Source organism: Chiroxiphia lanceolata, chromosome 29, assembly GCF_009829145.1.
Source record: "Chiroxiphia lanceolata isolate bChiLan1 chromosome 29, bChiLan1.pri, whole genome shotgun sequence".
Lineage (NCBI taxonomy): Eukaryota > Metazoa > Chordata > Aves > Passeriformes > Pipridae > Chiroxiphia > Chiroxiphia lanceolata.
The window spans coordinates 877,505-891,726 of record NC_045665.1 but is presented as its reverse complement, the minus strand read 5'-3'; the positions used below and the strand labels follow the sequence as shown (position 1 = coordinate 891,726).

Sequence of the window (14,222 nt, the reverse complement as noted above, 5' to 3'; positions counted from 1 at the left end):
CTTTGGAACCTCCCCCCCCCTCAAAACCTCCAAAGCCCCTTCCCTGGGTGGGAAAGCCCCACGTGGGGGGGTGACAGAGGGTGGGTGTCAGTGAGAGGGGGCACAGACCCCCCAAAAAAAACCTCCATAACCCCCCTCCCCCCAAAACCCCTCAGGGTCTCAGCTCTGGGAACCAGGAGACCTACGAGACCCTCCAGATGAAACGCTCGTGACCCCCCCTCAGCTCCCTCCCCTTCTCCCCCCTCACCTGTCCCTCTGTCCCCAACACCCAGGACCCCCTCGGGACCCCCCCTCCCCTCGACTGCGACGAAAAACTGGCACTTTTTCCCCCTTGGAAATGGCAGATTTGGCCTCAATTTGCAACCCTGTAAATCTGGGGGGGGGGGGCTGAAGCTGTTGGGGGGCCGCCCCCCCCCCCCCCCAAGCTCTCACCTGGGGTGGGGGGGGGGTGAGAGCTGAACAAATAAACACCATTTCTCCCAGTTTAACCAAAAAGCTGCATTTTGGAGCCAAGAGCAGGGAAAGCAGTTCTGGACACCCCCCCCCCTCGGTACTGGGAGGGGGAACGGGGATTCCCTGGGGGTACTGGGAGCACTGGGAGGAGCCCCTGAGCCTCCCTCCCCTAAAACTACTGATTCTGGAAGCCAGTGCCCGTAATCTTTGGGGTACGTGAAGTATTTCTTGGAACAGGCACGGTTTTACAAATATCAAGTGTTTGCTTTTGTGAATTTTGTGATTCCAGCACCAAAAGTCTCCCAGAATTGAAAGCCCATAGCCTCGGGCTCTCAGGTGCAGTCCGTGGGCTTCCCAGGCCCTTCCATGGGCAGCAAGAGCTTTTTTTTTTTTTTGTCCTGGCACCTTTTTGTCTGTGAGGGATCTTCCTTCGTGTTCAGTTTTGGGAGGCGGAATTTGGAAGCGAAGCCCCGCGTTGGTTCCTCATGGAAAACGGGTCTGGAATGGAGGGAGATCCACGTCTGGGGGAGGGACAAACCATGGAATGGGGGCTGGAAGCAAAGTCCTGGGCTGGGCTGGGGTGACCCTATGGAATAGTGGGTGGGATCAGAGGGAAATGAGGGGCTTGGGGGGGCTGTTTGTCACTGAGGAGCCCCCTCTGGGGACACCTCGAGCATCCCCTGGGACCTGGGCCATGCGTAGAGGGACCAGGGAGGTCAATGAGGGGCTTTTGGGGGGCTGTTTGTCACCCACCAGGCCCCTCTGGGGACCCCCTGGATGCCCCCCGAGACCTCCCCAGTGCCCCCCACTTGTTCCCAGGGCTGCTCCTCTTGGCCCTGGCGCTCGTTGGGCCACGTGTAGAGGGACCAGGGAGGGAAATGAGGGGCTTTTGGGGGGGCTGTTTGTCACCCACGAGACCCCTCTGGGGACCCCCCTGGACACCCCCACGTGCCGCTGGTGCCCCCCACTTGTTCCCAGGGCTGCTCCTCTTGGCCCTGGCGCTCGTTGGGCCACGTGTAGAGGGACCAGGGAAGGAAATGAGGGGCTTTTGGGGGGGCTGTTTGTCACCCACCAGGCCCCTCTGGGGACCCCCCAGATGCCCCCCGAGACCACCCCAGTGCCCCCCACACGTTCCCAGGGCTGCTCCTCTTGGCCCTGGCGCTCGTTGGGCCACGTGTAGAGGGACCAGGGAGGGAAATGAGGGGCTTTTGGGGGGGCTGTTTGTCACCCACGAGACCCCTCTGGGGACCCCCCAGACATCCCCCGAGACCACCCCAGTGCCCCCCCTAACGTGTTCTCAGAGCTGCTCCTCTTGGCCGCTTGTTGGGCCACGCGTAGAGGGTCCAGAAAGGGAAATGAGGGGCTTTTGGGGGGGCTGTTTGTCACCCACGAGACCCCTCTGGGGACCCCCCTGGACACCCCCACGTGCCGCTGGTGCCCCCCACTTGTTCCCAGGGCTGCTCCTCTTGGCCCTGGCACTCGTTGGGCCACGTGTAGAGGGGCCAGGGAAGGAAATGAGGGGCTTTTGGGGGGCTGTTTGTCACCTACGAGACCCCTCTGGGGACCCCCTTGGGCTCCCCCACGTGCCGCCAGTGCCCCCCCTCCGACAGGACCGTGACGTCATAGGAAGAGGCCCCGCCCCTTCTCGCGGGGCCGCCCTCAAATCTCGCGACAGTCCGCGCGATTCCCGAGGTTATAAATAACCGCGCTGCGCGTCCCCTGCCCTCAGGCGCGCCCGGGAATCTCGGGAGGCGGTTTGCGGCCTGCGCTGAGAAAAAAGCGGCGCTTCCGAAGGGCGAAACAGCGCCACGGCCGCCAGCCAGCGAGCTCCGGGAGAGAGAGGGAATTGGGGGGGGTGGGGGTGTGTTATAAATAATAAAACACCGTTTTGCTCCTCCCTGCTGCCGTTTCGGGGGGAGGTGATCAAAGGGATGGAGCTGAGGGAGGGCTGCGGGAATTGGGAATGTTCTTTGGGGTGACCTAATTGCGGCCTTCCAGTTACCTGAAGGAGCTGCCAGAAACACGAGCCCTGGGTGGGTTGGGAGGGGAGCCTTTGGGATGGGGCTGGAATCAGAGCCCTGGGCAGGGAGTATCCCATGGAATGGGGGCTGGAATCAGAGCCCTGGGTAGGGGGTATCCCATGGAATGGGGGCTGGAATCAGAGCCCTGGGTAGGGGGTATCCCATGGAATGGGGGCTGGAATCAGAGCCCTGGGCAGGGGGTATCCCATGGAATGGGGGCTGGAATCAGAGCCCTGGGCAGGGGGTATCCCATGGAATGGGGGCTGGAATCAGAGCCCTGGTGCCTTGGGAGCTGCCGGATCCCTCCCTCTGGAATGACCCGTTTTCGCTCTCCACCGGTGATGGAGAAGCTCTTGGATGTCTCCTGGTCCTTCCCTCTGCTGGAAAGGCCACACGGGCACATCCCGCTCCGTCCAGGAGAGCTCGGATAACTGGGAGCAGCGGGGAAAACAAGCCCCTGAATCCCTTCACGGAAAACCGTGTGGCTTTGGGTCCTTCACCCCTGTTTTTGGAGCTCCTTCCCTGCCGGCCGAGCCTGGAGCCAGTGGAGATAATTCCAGGCGGGTGGAGGTGATTCCAGGCGGCTGGAGATGATTCCAGGCGGCTGGAATGTGGCTGGCTGGGAGCCTGGAGCGTGTGTGGGCTGTGGGATGACCGGGATGCAGGGCTGGATCTGTCCCATGGGAGACGATGCTGCACCTCCCGGAGCTGGTGGAGGATCAGCCCTTCCCCGTCTCCAGGGGGTTGGAAATGGCAAGAATTCTTTGATTCCGGCACTGAAAGGATCACTCGGTTGATCGGAGGGATGGAGCAGCTCCACCGGGAGGAAAGGCTGGAATGCTGGGATTGTTCAACCTGGAAAAGAGCAACCTGGGATAGGGGAAGGTGTCCCTGCCCATGGAGCTGGATGAGCTTTAATGTCCCTTCCAACCCAAATCATTCCAAGATTCCCCGAAATGTCGGCACAAAGCCCCTCTCCAGCACAGCCAGGATGTTCCTGGCCCTGGGAACAAACTCATCCCTGCTCCCTCCTCCCTCTGCACCTGCAAAAGGATGATTTTCTGATCACGCTGAGCCGAGTTTTTGGCCAATTCCTGGTTTTCCTGGCTGTGATCCAGTGCAATCCCTCATCCTGGGAACCCATTCTCCTCCCCGTCCTCTCCCTCAGCTCCAGCTCCGGGCTCCCTGTGCTGTTCCCTGACCTCCTGACTGGCATTTTTGAGCTGATCAGCCCTGGCAGATGCTCCCAGTGTGTTTTTAATTCCTTTGGAACCGTTTTCCCTGGCCCTGTTTTCTGACAGACACCTGAAAGGAGCCCCTTTCCCAACTCCGTGCGTTGTTCCACATCAGGATCACTTAATTACCTCATCCTCCCTGCCAGGAATCATCTACATCCAGAAAAGCAGCAAAGGAGAAACCACTGGCTTAATAATTATATTTTTCCCTTCTGTTTTTCAGGCTGAATTTCGATGGTGATGGAGGAGGGAACAGTAAATCCCTCAGGTGAGGGAGAACGTGGCATCCAGAAGTTTCTCACATGGCCTTGGGGGTGTCTGTGTGTTTTCCCTGGAGTTTCCCCCGTGGGTTTTCCTCTCTGGAAGCGCTGGAGAAATGCTCCCCTTCCTTAAAACTCTTCCCTTTCTCCCAGTCAGCGGAATTTCCACCTCTGCAGCTTTTTCTTGCTGCCCCGGACACGTGTTAATTAATCCTCATCTGTCGTAAGGACGCTCCGATTCCAGGGACATCCTCATTCCCAAGGAGTTGCCGAGGCTGGGAGGGATCAGAGGGGTCCTGAGGGGGCTCCTGGTGTCTCTGGGTGGTCCCTCAGTGTGCTCCTTCAGGGAATATCAGGCCAGGGAGGCCGCAGGGATGCTCTGGACTCTCCCAAAATCCAGCTCAGACGTCTGTGTCCACCTCCACCCACTCCCCTTGTTGGGTGCTTTTCCCTGGCTGCCCCTGTGACATCCCGTGCCAGGAGCCACATCCCGTTCCAAAAACCTCATCCAGCTCCTCCTGTCCTCCTCCAGCGTTTTTGGGATCCCATGGGAAGGCGCCCCGGGAGCAACCATGGGTTTAACGCTCCCTTGGGCGCAGGTTCCCACCGTCCCCACAGCTCCTTCTCGCTGCAGAGACCAGCCCTGCTGCAGAGCTTGTTTCCCCCCTTCCCTGCTTTCCCCCCCCTTCCCTGTTTTCCACCTGGAATCGCTGGGGGTATTAAATAAAATATCAGCTGTTCGTGCAGCTCGTGGAAAGCGGTTCCTCCTCCCCAGCGCAGCCCCCGCAGCGGCTCGGGGGGCTCCTAAAATCGCAGCTGGGAGGGCTGAGAGGTTTTTCTGCAGCTCCCCTCGGGGCGGAAGGGGCGGGGGGAGAGAGGGGCGTGAAGGATCAGAGGGAGCCTATGGAGGTGGTCTGGCAGCTCCACAACCCTGGAATCTCTCCCAGACCCTCCCAGGGCACCTATTCCCGAGGTGCTTCCCTGCGGGACCTCGGGGACAAATCCCCTCAAGGCGCCGTTTCCCACCCGGGTTCTGGGAAGGGGGCGGTGGGTGGGAGCCCCCCGGGACGCTCCCGCCGGCCGCGCTTCCCTCGGGAAGCGCTCTGCATCCCGGGAAAGCCCCGTTTCCAGGCGCCTTTTCCCCGTCCCCAAGGGCCCGGCGGGAGCCTTGGCGAGGGCTGCGCCCGGCGTCGCTCCCGTTAATCCGGGCACTGATCCCGCCTGATGCCGCAGGGTCGGGGGTCACCGGCAGCCCCCGCCATAACTGCTCAGCATCCTCGCCGCCGCTTCTCCTGCCCGCTCCCCCCCCCCCAATTATTATCCCCCGGAGAGAGAGAGAGCTAATTAACACGCCGGCGGGTGCCCCGCGATGCTCCGCGTCCCACGGGCTGCGGCGGGAGGCGGCTCCGCTCCTCCCCGTCTCTCCCTCCGCTGAGTCTCTTTCCCCCCCCCCCTCCGCGAGCGCGGAGCCGCTCCGAGGAGCAGGAATGGAGCGGGAATTGCCCCGGAGCAAAGCCCGGCTGCCCTCGCTGCTCCTGGCGCTGCTGGGGCTCGGCCCAGGTGAGTGCGCGGACCCCCCTTTCTCCCCCTTCCCAGCCGCGACCCGCGGGAGGCTCGTGGTTAAAAAGGGGGTGGGGGGGTGGGCGCGGGGCTGCGGGACCCCCCATCCCGCCCCTTCCCACCCGAGGTGGGCTCTGGAACGCCGGATCCAGCCTGAAGGAGAGGTTTGGGGACGACCCCCAGGTCCGTCCGACCCCATTTTTGTCGCTCGCCCCCCCCCTTCCCGAAGCCCCTCGAACCCCCCGGGGCCGCTCCGGATCCGCCCGCGAAGCGGCTCCTTACGTAAAGCGGGAGCGAGGAATCCCCTCTTAATTCCCGGCGTGCTAATCCCCCGCGTTTAATAATTCCCGTAAAACCTCCCAATTCCTGCGGAAAGCATCTGATAGTACAGGCAGATTAATTGGGGGGGGATTTTCCTGGCGGTTAATTGGCCTCACGAGCGGGATGGGGCTGGCGCCAGCGCCGGGCAAGTGGCACAAGGTGATGCCAAATATCTGCCCCGGCTCGGTGGGAAAAGCCTGTTTTCCACGCTTTGGAGTTCTCCGGCCGCTTTCTGGGATGGAAATTATTTTATGGCAGAACGTGGGGAGCGGGGAGGGTGAGGAAAAGCGCAACCCAGGCTCGGGGTGAATAAACCCCAGGTTAAAATCGGCCCCAAAGATCTGTTTTTTGGGGCTCTGAGGAAAGCTCGAGTCGGGCTAATCCAGATGCCGAATGCATCGAGCATCAACACATTTATCCTCCTCCCTCCCTCCCCCCTCCGGATCCTGCAGCGGAGCCGGGGCTGCGGAGCCTCGTGTTCCAAAAAATCTGGGGTAAACAGGATGAGCCGGGAGGATGCCGGGGAGGCGCTCGGCGGAGGCCTGGCACGAACCAGGCTTTTCCCGGCCGTCATTTCCTCCGGCCGCCCCTCCGACAGCGCGGGGGCGGCCGGCGGGGACCCCCCTCCCGGGGCCTTGATGTTGCACGGGAGGGTGGGAAACCTCCCGGGAGGAGGAGGAGGAGGAGGAGGAGGGTGCCCCGGGTGAGTCCGGCCGGCGGATGGACGGACACGGGAGCGGCTCCATCCTTGGCAGCGAGGAAATTGGGGAGAGAGAATCTCTCTGAGCTCCTCCATGAGGAGACTGACGGGATTTTGGAGCCTTCTCCCCCTCCCAGTTCTATTTTGCTACTCGGGCTCAGCGTCCTCCCCCCGGGCTCCTGCGGCTTCACGGGGGCCCCCCAAAAACTTTGCGTTCGCCCGCTGAAAGGTGTTCGGGAATTCATTCGGGTTTAAGATGGGGCTGGAAGAGCAGGAATCGAGCCTGGGATAAGCGGGATCAGAGCAACGAAAAAGCTCCAGCGCCGCGGGGAAGCGTCTTACAGAGCGGAGCAAAGAGGCGGCTCGTCCTGGGGGGCTGCCGGGGGGGGTTTACATCGAGTAAAAACCCCGCTGTTTGTGTTTAATCTGCTTTTTAATGTACGGGCTCAGCTGCTTCTGCCTCCTACGGGGAGGGGAGCAGGGAGACGATCCCGGGAATTCACGACCCGTCCCAGGCAGGATGGAGCCGACGCCGCTCATCCCAACCCGCCTCCCCCGTTCCTGGGCGGCTGCGTGGGTCGGGGAGAGGGAGAGAGGGAAGGGGGGGTGTTCTGCGAGGCAGAGGGGCGTGGGGGGATGCGGGGGCCGGGGCCAGCACAGGAGACAGCTTGGAAGTAGGCGGGAGCTGCCAGGAGCGAGGGAGGTGGTGCCGAGCGGCTCCTGGCTTTGGGATTTTTGCAGGGAGCTCAGGATGCCGCAAAAAAAAAAAGAACAAACCCAAAACCACCTGTGATGGAGGCTCAGAGCCTGCTGGGATCAGGGAGAAGCTCCATCCTTGAGGGAATCACCCATCCCAGAGGTCGGCAGGGGCTCCATCTCTGCCTGAGCAGCTCTTGGCATCGGGATTTTTTAGCAGAGATGCTGCAAAAAAAAAAAAAACAAAAAACAACCCCGTGGTGGAGGCCCAGAACGTGCCCCTCGGGCTGGGGGAGCTGCCGGGATGAGGGAGAAGCTCCATCCCTGTGGGAATTGCCCCGATCCCACAGGTTGGAAGGGATTTCATTCCTCCCTGGAGGTGCCAGGAGTGAGGGAGGTGACGCTCAGCGGCTCTTGGCATCGGGATTCTTGGATCAGGGAGCTCAGGATGCTGCCAAATAAAACCAAACCACCCGTGGTGGAGGCTCAGAGCCTGCTCCTCGGGCTGGGATAAGGCAGGAGGGAAAGGGCTCCATCCCTGTGGGAATCACGCATCCCACAGGTCGGCAGGGGCTCCATCCCTGCCTGGAACTGTCAAGCAGCTCTTGGCATCAGGATTTTTGCAGAGATGCTGCAAAATAAACCCCCCCCGTGGTGGAGGCTCAGAACGTGCCCCTGGGGCTGGGATAAGACAGGAGGGAAAAGGCTCCATCCCTGTGGGAATCACCTTGATCCCACAGGTCAGCAGGGACTCCAGCCCTCCTTGGAGCTGCCAGAAGTGAGGGAGCTGATGCCAACTGGCCCCTGGCATCAGGATTTTTGCGGAGATGCTGCAAAAAAATACCCAAACCCCGTGGTGGAGGCTCAGAACCTGCCCCTGGGGCTGGTAAGACAGGAGGGAAAAGGCTCCATTCCTGTGGGAATCACCCATCCCACAGGCTCCCGGGGGGCTCCATCCCTGCCTGGAACTGTCAAGAAGCTCTTGGCATCAGGATTTTTGCAGATATTCTGCAAAAAAACCCCCATAGTGGGGACTCAGAGCCTGCCCTCGGGCTGGGATAAGGCAGGAGGGAAAAGGCTCCATCCCTGTGGGAATCACCCTGATCCCACAGGTCAGCAGGGGCTCCAGCCCTCCTTGGAGCTGCCAGAAGTGAGGGAGCTGATGCCAACCGGCCCCTGGCATCAGGATTTTTGCGGAGATGCTGCAAAATAACCCCCCCCCGTGGTGGAGGCTCGGAACGTGCCCCTGGGGCTGGGATAAGGCAGGAGGGAAAAGGCTCCATCCCTGCGGGAATCACCCATCCCACAGGCTCCGGGGGGGCTCCATCCCTGCTGGCCCGGCACCCCCAGCCCACAGGGACCCCCCGGAGCCGCCCCTGCTGCCTCCCCCACCCCCTTAACCCTTGTCGATCTTCCGCAGGGCTCTGGGCAGAGGCGCCGTTTAAGGCGGACAATGAGGTTTTGGAGGTGTTGGCTGGGAATTCCTCCCAGACTCTCTTGGAGCGTTGTTCTGGTGAGAGCCTCGGGGTTCAGATGGGGCCCCCCACATCCGAACCTGGCAGATTCCTTCGTATTTTTTAGCTTCCGCTCCCCCCGAGCTTGGCATCCCGATGGGGCACCCGCGTCTGAACCTCGTAGATCCGTCACGCTTTTTTTGGCCTCCAGTCCCCCGAGACCGGCATCCCGACGGGGCACCCGCATCTGAACCTTGTAGATCTTTCATAGTTTTGGCTTCCAGCCCCCCCCCGGCCCGGCGTCTTTCCCTCTCTTTTTGGGGACGCACCCCGTCCCCGGCTTGGATAGGGAGCAGCGGAGAGAGACCAGGTGGCCGCGCCGAGGCGGGAGACGCTGCTCGGACCCGTCCCCGAATGTCCTCCTGTTCCTGCCTTGTCCCCGCCCTGTCCCCGCGCTGTCCCCAAACACCTCTCGCTGACTTTCTCCTTGTCCCAGAGCTGCTCTTCGGCCAAGCCCGGGCGCAGCCCCAGCAGGTCAACGGCGTCCTGGGGGGGTCGGTGCTGCTCTCCCCGGCTCTGCCCCCCAACAAGACGGTGAAGGAGATCGAGTGGAGCTTCTCCGCCGGCACCGGGGCCATGATCCAGGTGGCGGAGTTCAGCCGCGGCGGGTTCGAGCGCCCCGATCCCAGGGATCGCTTCGGGAAGCGGCTGGAGAGGTACAACGAGACGGCGCTGAGGATCCGCGCCCTGGAGAGGGGCGACAGCGGCGTCTACGGGGCGAGGATTAAACTGCACCCGGCACTGGTGGAGGATCAAACCTTCAACCTCTCCGTCTACGGTGGGTGATGGAGACGCGGGGGGAAGAAAGCCCCGAGTGTGAGCTCTAAACCCCTTTACAGGTGGGGGAAGCTGAGCGCAGAGCAGCGATGGGGGTGAATAGAGAGTGTGGGCACCGACCCCTTTACTTGTGGGGAAACTGAGGCACGGGTGGGCTTTGAGGGTGAATAGAGAGCCCCGAGGGTGAGAAATAATCCCTTTACAGGTGGAGAAACTGAGGCACTGATGGGATTTGGGGGAGAAATGGGAAGCCCTAAGTGTAAATCCCTTTACAGGCGGGGAAAATGAGGCACGGAACAGGGATGGGGTTGGAGGGGGAACAGAGAGCCCCGAGGGTGAGAAGTGACCCCTTTCCAGGTTGGAAAACTGAGGCACAGAACAAGGATGGGATTTGAGGAGGGATATAAAGCCCTGAGCACAAGCAGCGACCCCTTTATAGGTGGGGGAAACTGAGGCATGGAGCCACTGTGGGGTTTTCCCAGGGTTGGTTTGGACACCAGGCCCTGCAGCCCCTCACACTCTGCAAAGGGCCAAATCCTGTCACCCAAAGGGGACAGCAGGGTGGTCAAATCCTGTCACCCAAAGGGGACAGAAGGGTGGTCAAATCCTGTCACCCAAAGGGGACAGAAGGGTGGTCAAATCCTGTCACCCAAAGGGGACAGCAGGGTGGTCAAATCCTGTTCCCCAAGGGGGACAGTGGGGACAGCAGGGTGGTCAAATCTTGTCCCCCAAGGGGGACAGTGGGGACAGCAGGGTGGCCGAATCCTGTCACCCAAAGGGGACAGCAGGGTGGCCAAGTCCCTCCATCCAGCGCTGATCCAGCCCTTCCTCGGGCACAGAGTCGGTGCCGAGCCCCCGGACCCGCAGCCAGCTCCTGGCCAGCACCTTGGAATGGTGCAACCTGACCCTGCAGTGCCAGGGCTCCGGGAAAGGCGCCGTGAACGTCACCTGGAAGCGCGACAGCCTCACCGGGGACCTGATCCCCGACCGCCACCAGCTGTCCCCGGACGGGACCACCCTGAGGGTCAACCTGCCCCCCACGGCCGCCAACGTCACCTACGCCTGCACCGTCAGCAACCCCGCCGACCAAAAAGTCGCCCTGTTCGACCTGCAAACCATCTGCCAGGGCGGAGGTGAGACCCCTCCCCGGAGGTGAGACCCCTCCTCGGAGGTGAGACCCCTCCCCGGAGGTGAGACCCCTTCCCCGGAGGTGAGACCCCTCCCAGGAGGTGAGACCCCTTCCCCGGAGGTGAAACCCTCCCCGGAGGTGAGACCCCTCCCGGGAAGTGAGACCCCTCCTGGGAAGTGAGACCCCTCCCGGGAAGTGAGACCCCTCCTCGGAGGTGAGACCCCTCCCCGGAGGTGAAACCCTCGCCCCCGGCGCCCGGGGGGGGCTCGTTCCGGGGGTGAGCACAGCTCAGGGTCCCCCCCCCCTGTGCCCTCCCAGGGGGCACAACGTCCTTCTCGACCTCGGGGTACATCGTGCTGACCCTCATCCTGCTGGCCGTGAGCCTGGGGGGGGCCTTCTGGTGCTGGAGGATGAACAGCGAGAAGGCGTCGGATCCAGGCAAGGGGAGACCCCCCCCCCTCCAATCATCCCCCTTCCCGGGGGGTCTCGGAGGGGCTGGGGGAGCGGGGAAGGGGCTGGGGGAGTGGGGAAGCAGGGAATGGGAAAGGGGCTGGAGGTGGGAGGGAGCAGGGGGGGGGCTGGGGGTGTGTGGGGAAGGGTCTGGGGGAGCGGGGAAGTGAGGAATAATGGGAGGGGGCTTGGGGGAGTGGGGAAGAGGGTCGGGAAGGGGAGCGGGGCAGGGGCAGGGGGAGTGGGAGAACAGAGACTGGGGAGGGAGCTTGGAGAAGCAGGGAAGAGGCTGGGGGAGTGGAGAGAGGGGTGGGGGAGTGAAAAAGGGGCTGGGAGAGCAGGGAGGGGGTCGGGGAAACGGGGAAGGGGATGAAGGAGTAGGAAGGGGGCTGGGGGAGCAGGGAAGGGGCTGGGGGAGCGGGGAAGGGGCTGGGGGAGCGGGGAAGGGGCTGGGGGAGAGGGGAAGGGGCTGGGGGAGAGGGGAAGGGGCTGGGGGAGAGGGGAAGGGGCTGGGGGAGTGGGGAGGGGCTGGAGGAGCAGGGAGGGGCTGTTTCCCTGGAACACTCCGGCTCCCCGCAGCCGCCACCCCCACGGTGGCCGCCGAGGAAAGCCCCTCGGAGCCCCAGTACACCGACATCGTGTGCAGGAGCCCCCCGGAAGGTAATGACCAGGTGAGGCCCCCAGATGGGGCTCGGGGGCCGGGGGAGGGGGGTCCCCCCGTGCTGGGAGGGGGTCTGCATCAAACTGGGGTCACAGCCACGATGGGGGGGGGCACAGTGGGGTCACTGGGGTCGCAGCCGTGTCCGGGTCACCCCGGGGTCCTGGCCCCACGGGTGGGTGCAAGGTGGGCTCTGCGCCAGGGCAGAGCATCCCACGGGGGTTTCCCGGGGCCAGCAGGTCCCTCAGCAGAATCCCCCTTCCCCCCCCCCTCCCCAAATTTCTGCCGCAGGGCCCGAGTCACCCCGAGAATAACCAGGAGCAGAGCTCGCCGCAGAAAGCACCGGCGGCCGCCCCCGGCGAGGAGCAGCAGCAGGGCCAGGCAGCGCCAGGGGACACGGCCGAGGAGGTGACATAGACCCTCAGGTGCGGGGCGGGGCGGGGAGGGGGGGAGCTGCCCCCAAAAACGGGCAACGCCAGTGCAGGGGGGGGTCTCCTGCTCGTGGGAGGGGGCTGAGAGGGGCTCTGCTCTGTCCCGCAGGCACCCGCAGGGCCGGAGCGCCGGGATCTCCTGGAAGGGCTGTAAAAGTGCGTCGTGTGCCAAATCCCAACCCAAATCCAGCCCCCCCCCCCGTTTCGGCTCCGGGATCGGGAGGCTCCACCGCGGGACTTCAGCCGGACGGACCCCCTTCCCCACCCACCCCCTCCTCCGGTTCATCCCCAACCTCCTTCCCCGGTGCCCTCCGAGACTGTTTGGGGAGCGCGATCCCGGACCGAGGTGGTGGCGGCGGCGGAGTTGGGGGGGTCCCTCCGTGGTGTCCCCCCCTCTGGGATGCTCCAGGATGGGGGAAAACCCCGGGATTTGCCCCCTGGGACTCGGCCGGGGTGGGAAGGGGGGGGTGGGCACTGGGGAGGGCGGGGGGGGGGGGACATCGCGGGGGGACTACAACGAGCCACCCCGGGGCACGTGGACCCCCAACCTCCAGCTCCCCCCTCCCGGGGTCTCGCAGGGACCCTCCGCGGGGAGATGCCCACGCTGGGGGGGTCGTGCCCACTGCACACGGCGGTGTCCCCCCGACCCCACTGGAGCAGCCCCGGGGGGATGAGGAAGGGACCGTCCGTCGCCGGTGCAGAGCCACGGGAAGCGCCTCCTCCCCTCCCGTCCCTCCCCTCCCCTCCCGTCCCTCCCCTCGCTGTTCCCGCGTAGCCCGCGCACGGAGGGGGGGGTCTCACCGCCTGTGTGTCCAGCACCCACTGCCACGGGGACCCCCCGCCCAGACCCCCCCCGTTGTAAAAACAGCAAATAAATGTTGGTGAGGTCACGGGGGGAGCTGGAGGGGCGGGCAGGGGAGGGCAGGGGTGGGCACAGGGACACGTGGGGGGGTGTGTGTGGGGGTGTGCGCGTGTGTGTGTGTGTGTGTGTGTGTGTGTGTGTGTGTGTGCACCCTGGGTATGGGGGACAGGACCCCCTGGATATGGGGTACAGGACACCCCGGATATGGGGACAGGGCCCCCTGGGTATGGGGGACAGGACCCCCTGGATATGGGGGACAGGATACCCCGGATATGGGGGACAGGACCCCCTGGATATGGGGGACAGGACCCCCTGGATATGGGGGACAGGACACTCTGGATATGGGGACAGGACACTCTGGATATGGGGGACAGGACACTCTGGATATGGGGGACGGGACACTCTGGATATGGGGGACAGGACACCCCGGATATGGGGGACAGGACAGTCTGGATATATTGGGGACAGGACACCCCGGATATGGGGGACAGGACACCCCGGATATGGGGGACAGGACCCCCTGGATATGGGGGACAGGGCACCTTGGATACGGGGGACAGGACACCCTGCATATGGGGGACAGGACACTCTGGATATGGGGGACAGGATACCCCGGATATGGGGGACAGGACCCCCTGGATATGGGGGACAGGACACCCTGGATATGGGGGACAGGACACTCTGGATATGGGGGACAGGATACCCTGGATATGGGGGACAGGACACTCTGGATATGGGGGACAGGACACTCTGGATATGGGGGACAGGACCCCCTGGATATGGGGGACAGGACACCCTGGATATGGGGGACAGGATACCCTGGATATGGGGACAGGATACCCTGGATATGGGGACAGGACACTCTGGATATGGGGGACGGGACACTCTGGATATGGGGAAAGGACACCCCGGATATGGGGGACAGGACCCCCTGGATATGGGGGACAGGATACCCTGGATATGGGGACAGGATACCCTGGATATGGGGACAGGATACCCTGGATATGGGGGACAGGACCCCCTGGATATGGGGGACGGGACACTCTGGATATGGGGACAGGACACTCTGAATATATTGGGGACAGGACACCCCGGATATGGGGGACAGGACACCCCGGATATGGGGGACAGGACCCCCTGGATATGGGGGACAGG

At 63.3% G+C, this 14,222-nt stretch overlaps 1 protein-coding gene across 4 annotated transcripts; it reads left to right on the top strand.

Annotated features, from left to right (window-relative positions):
- The first annotated feature begins 5,094 nt into the window (after positions 1–5,094).
- Positions 5,095–12,657, top strand: LOC116799801 (SLAM family member 9-like). 4 transcript variants are annotated; one of them, XR_004361121.1, is made up of 7 exons: positions 5,095–5,529; positions 9,197–9,538; positions 10,377–10,670; positions 10,985–11,104; positions 11,696–11,776; positions 12,066–12,182; positions 12,315–12,657. XR_004361121.1 is itself a non-coding variant. In XM_032713181.1 (7 exons), exons 1-7 carry the CDS (start codon positions 5,457–5,459, stop codon positions 12,357–12,359), a joined length of 1,083 nt encoding a protein of 360 aa, XP_032569072.1. In that variant the 5' UTR covers positions 5,097–5,456; the 3' UTR covers positions 12,360–12,657. The 4 variants fall into 4 exon arrangements, 3 of the variants coding, with proteins under 3 accessions (XP_032569074.1, XP_032569072.1, XP_032569073.1); XM_032713181.1 differs by having other exon boundaries at positions 5,097–5,529; positions 11,696–11,787; XM_032713182.1 differs by having other exon boundaries at positions 5,101–5,529; positions 11,696–11,787; positions 12,066–12,199.
- Positions 12,658–14,222: the final 1,565 nt, after the last annotated feature.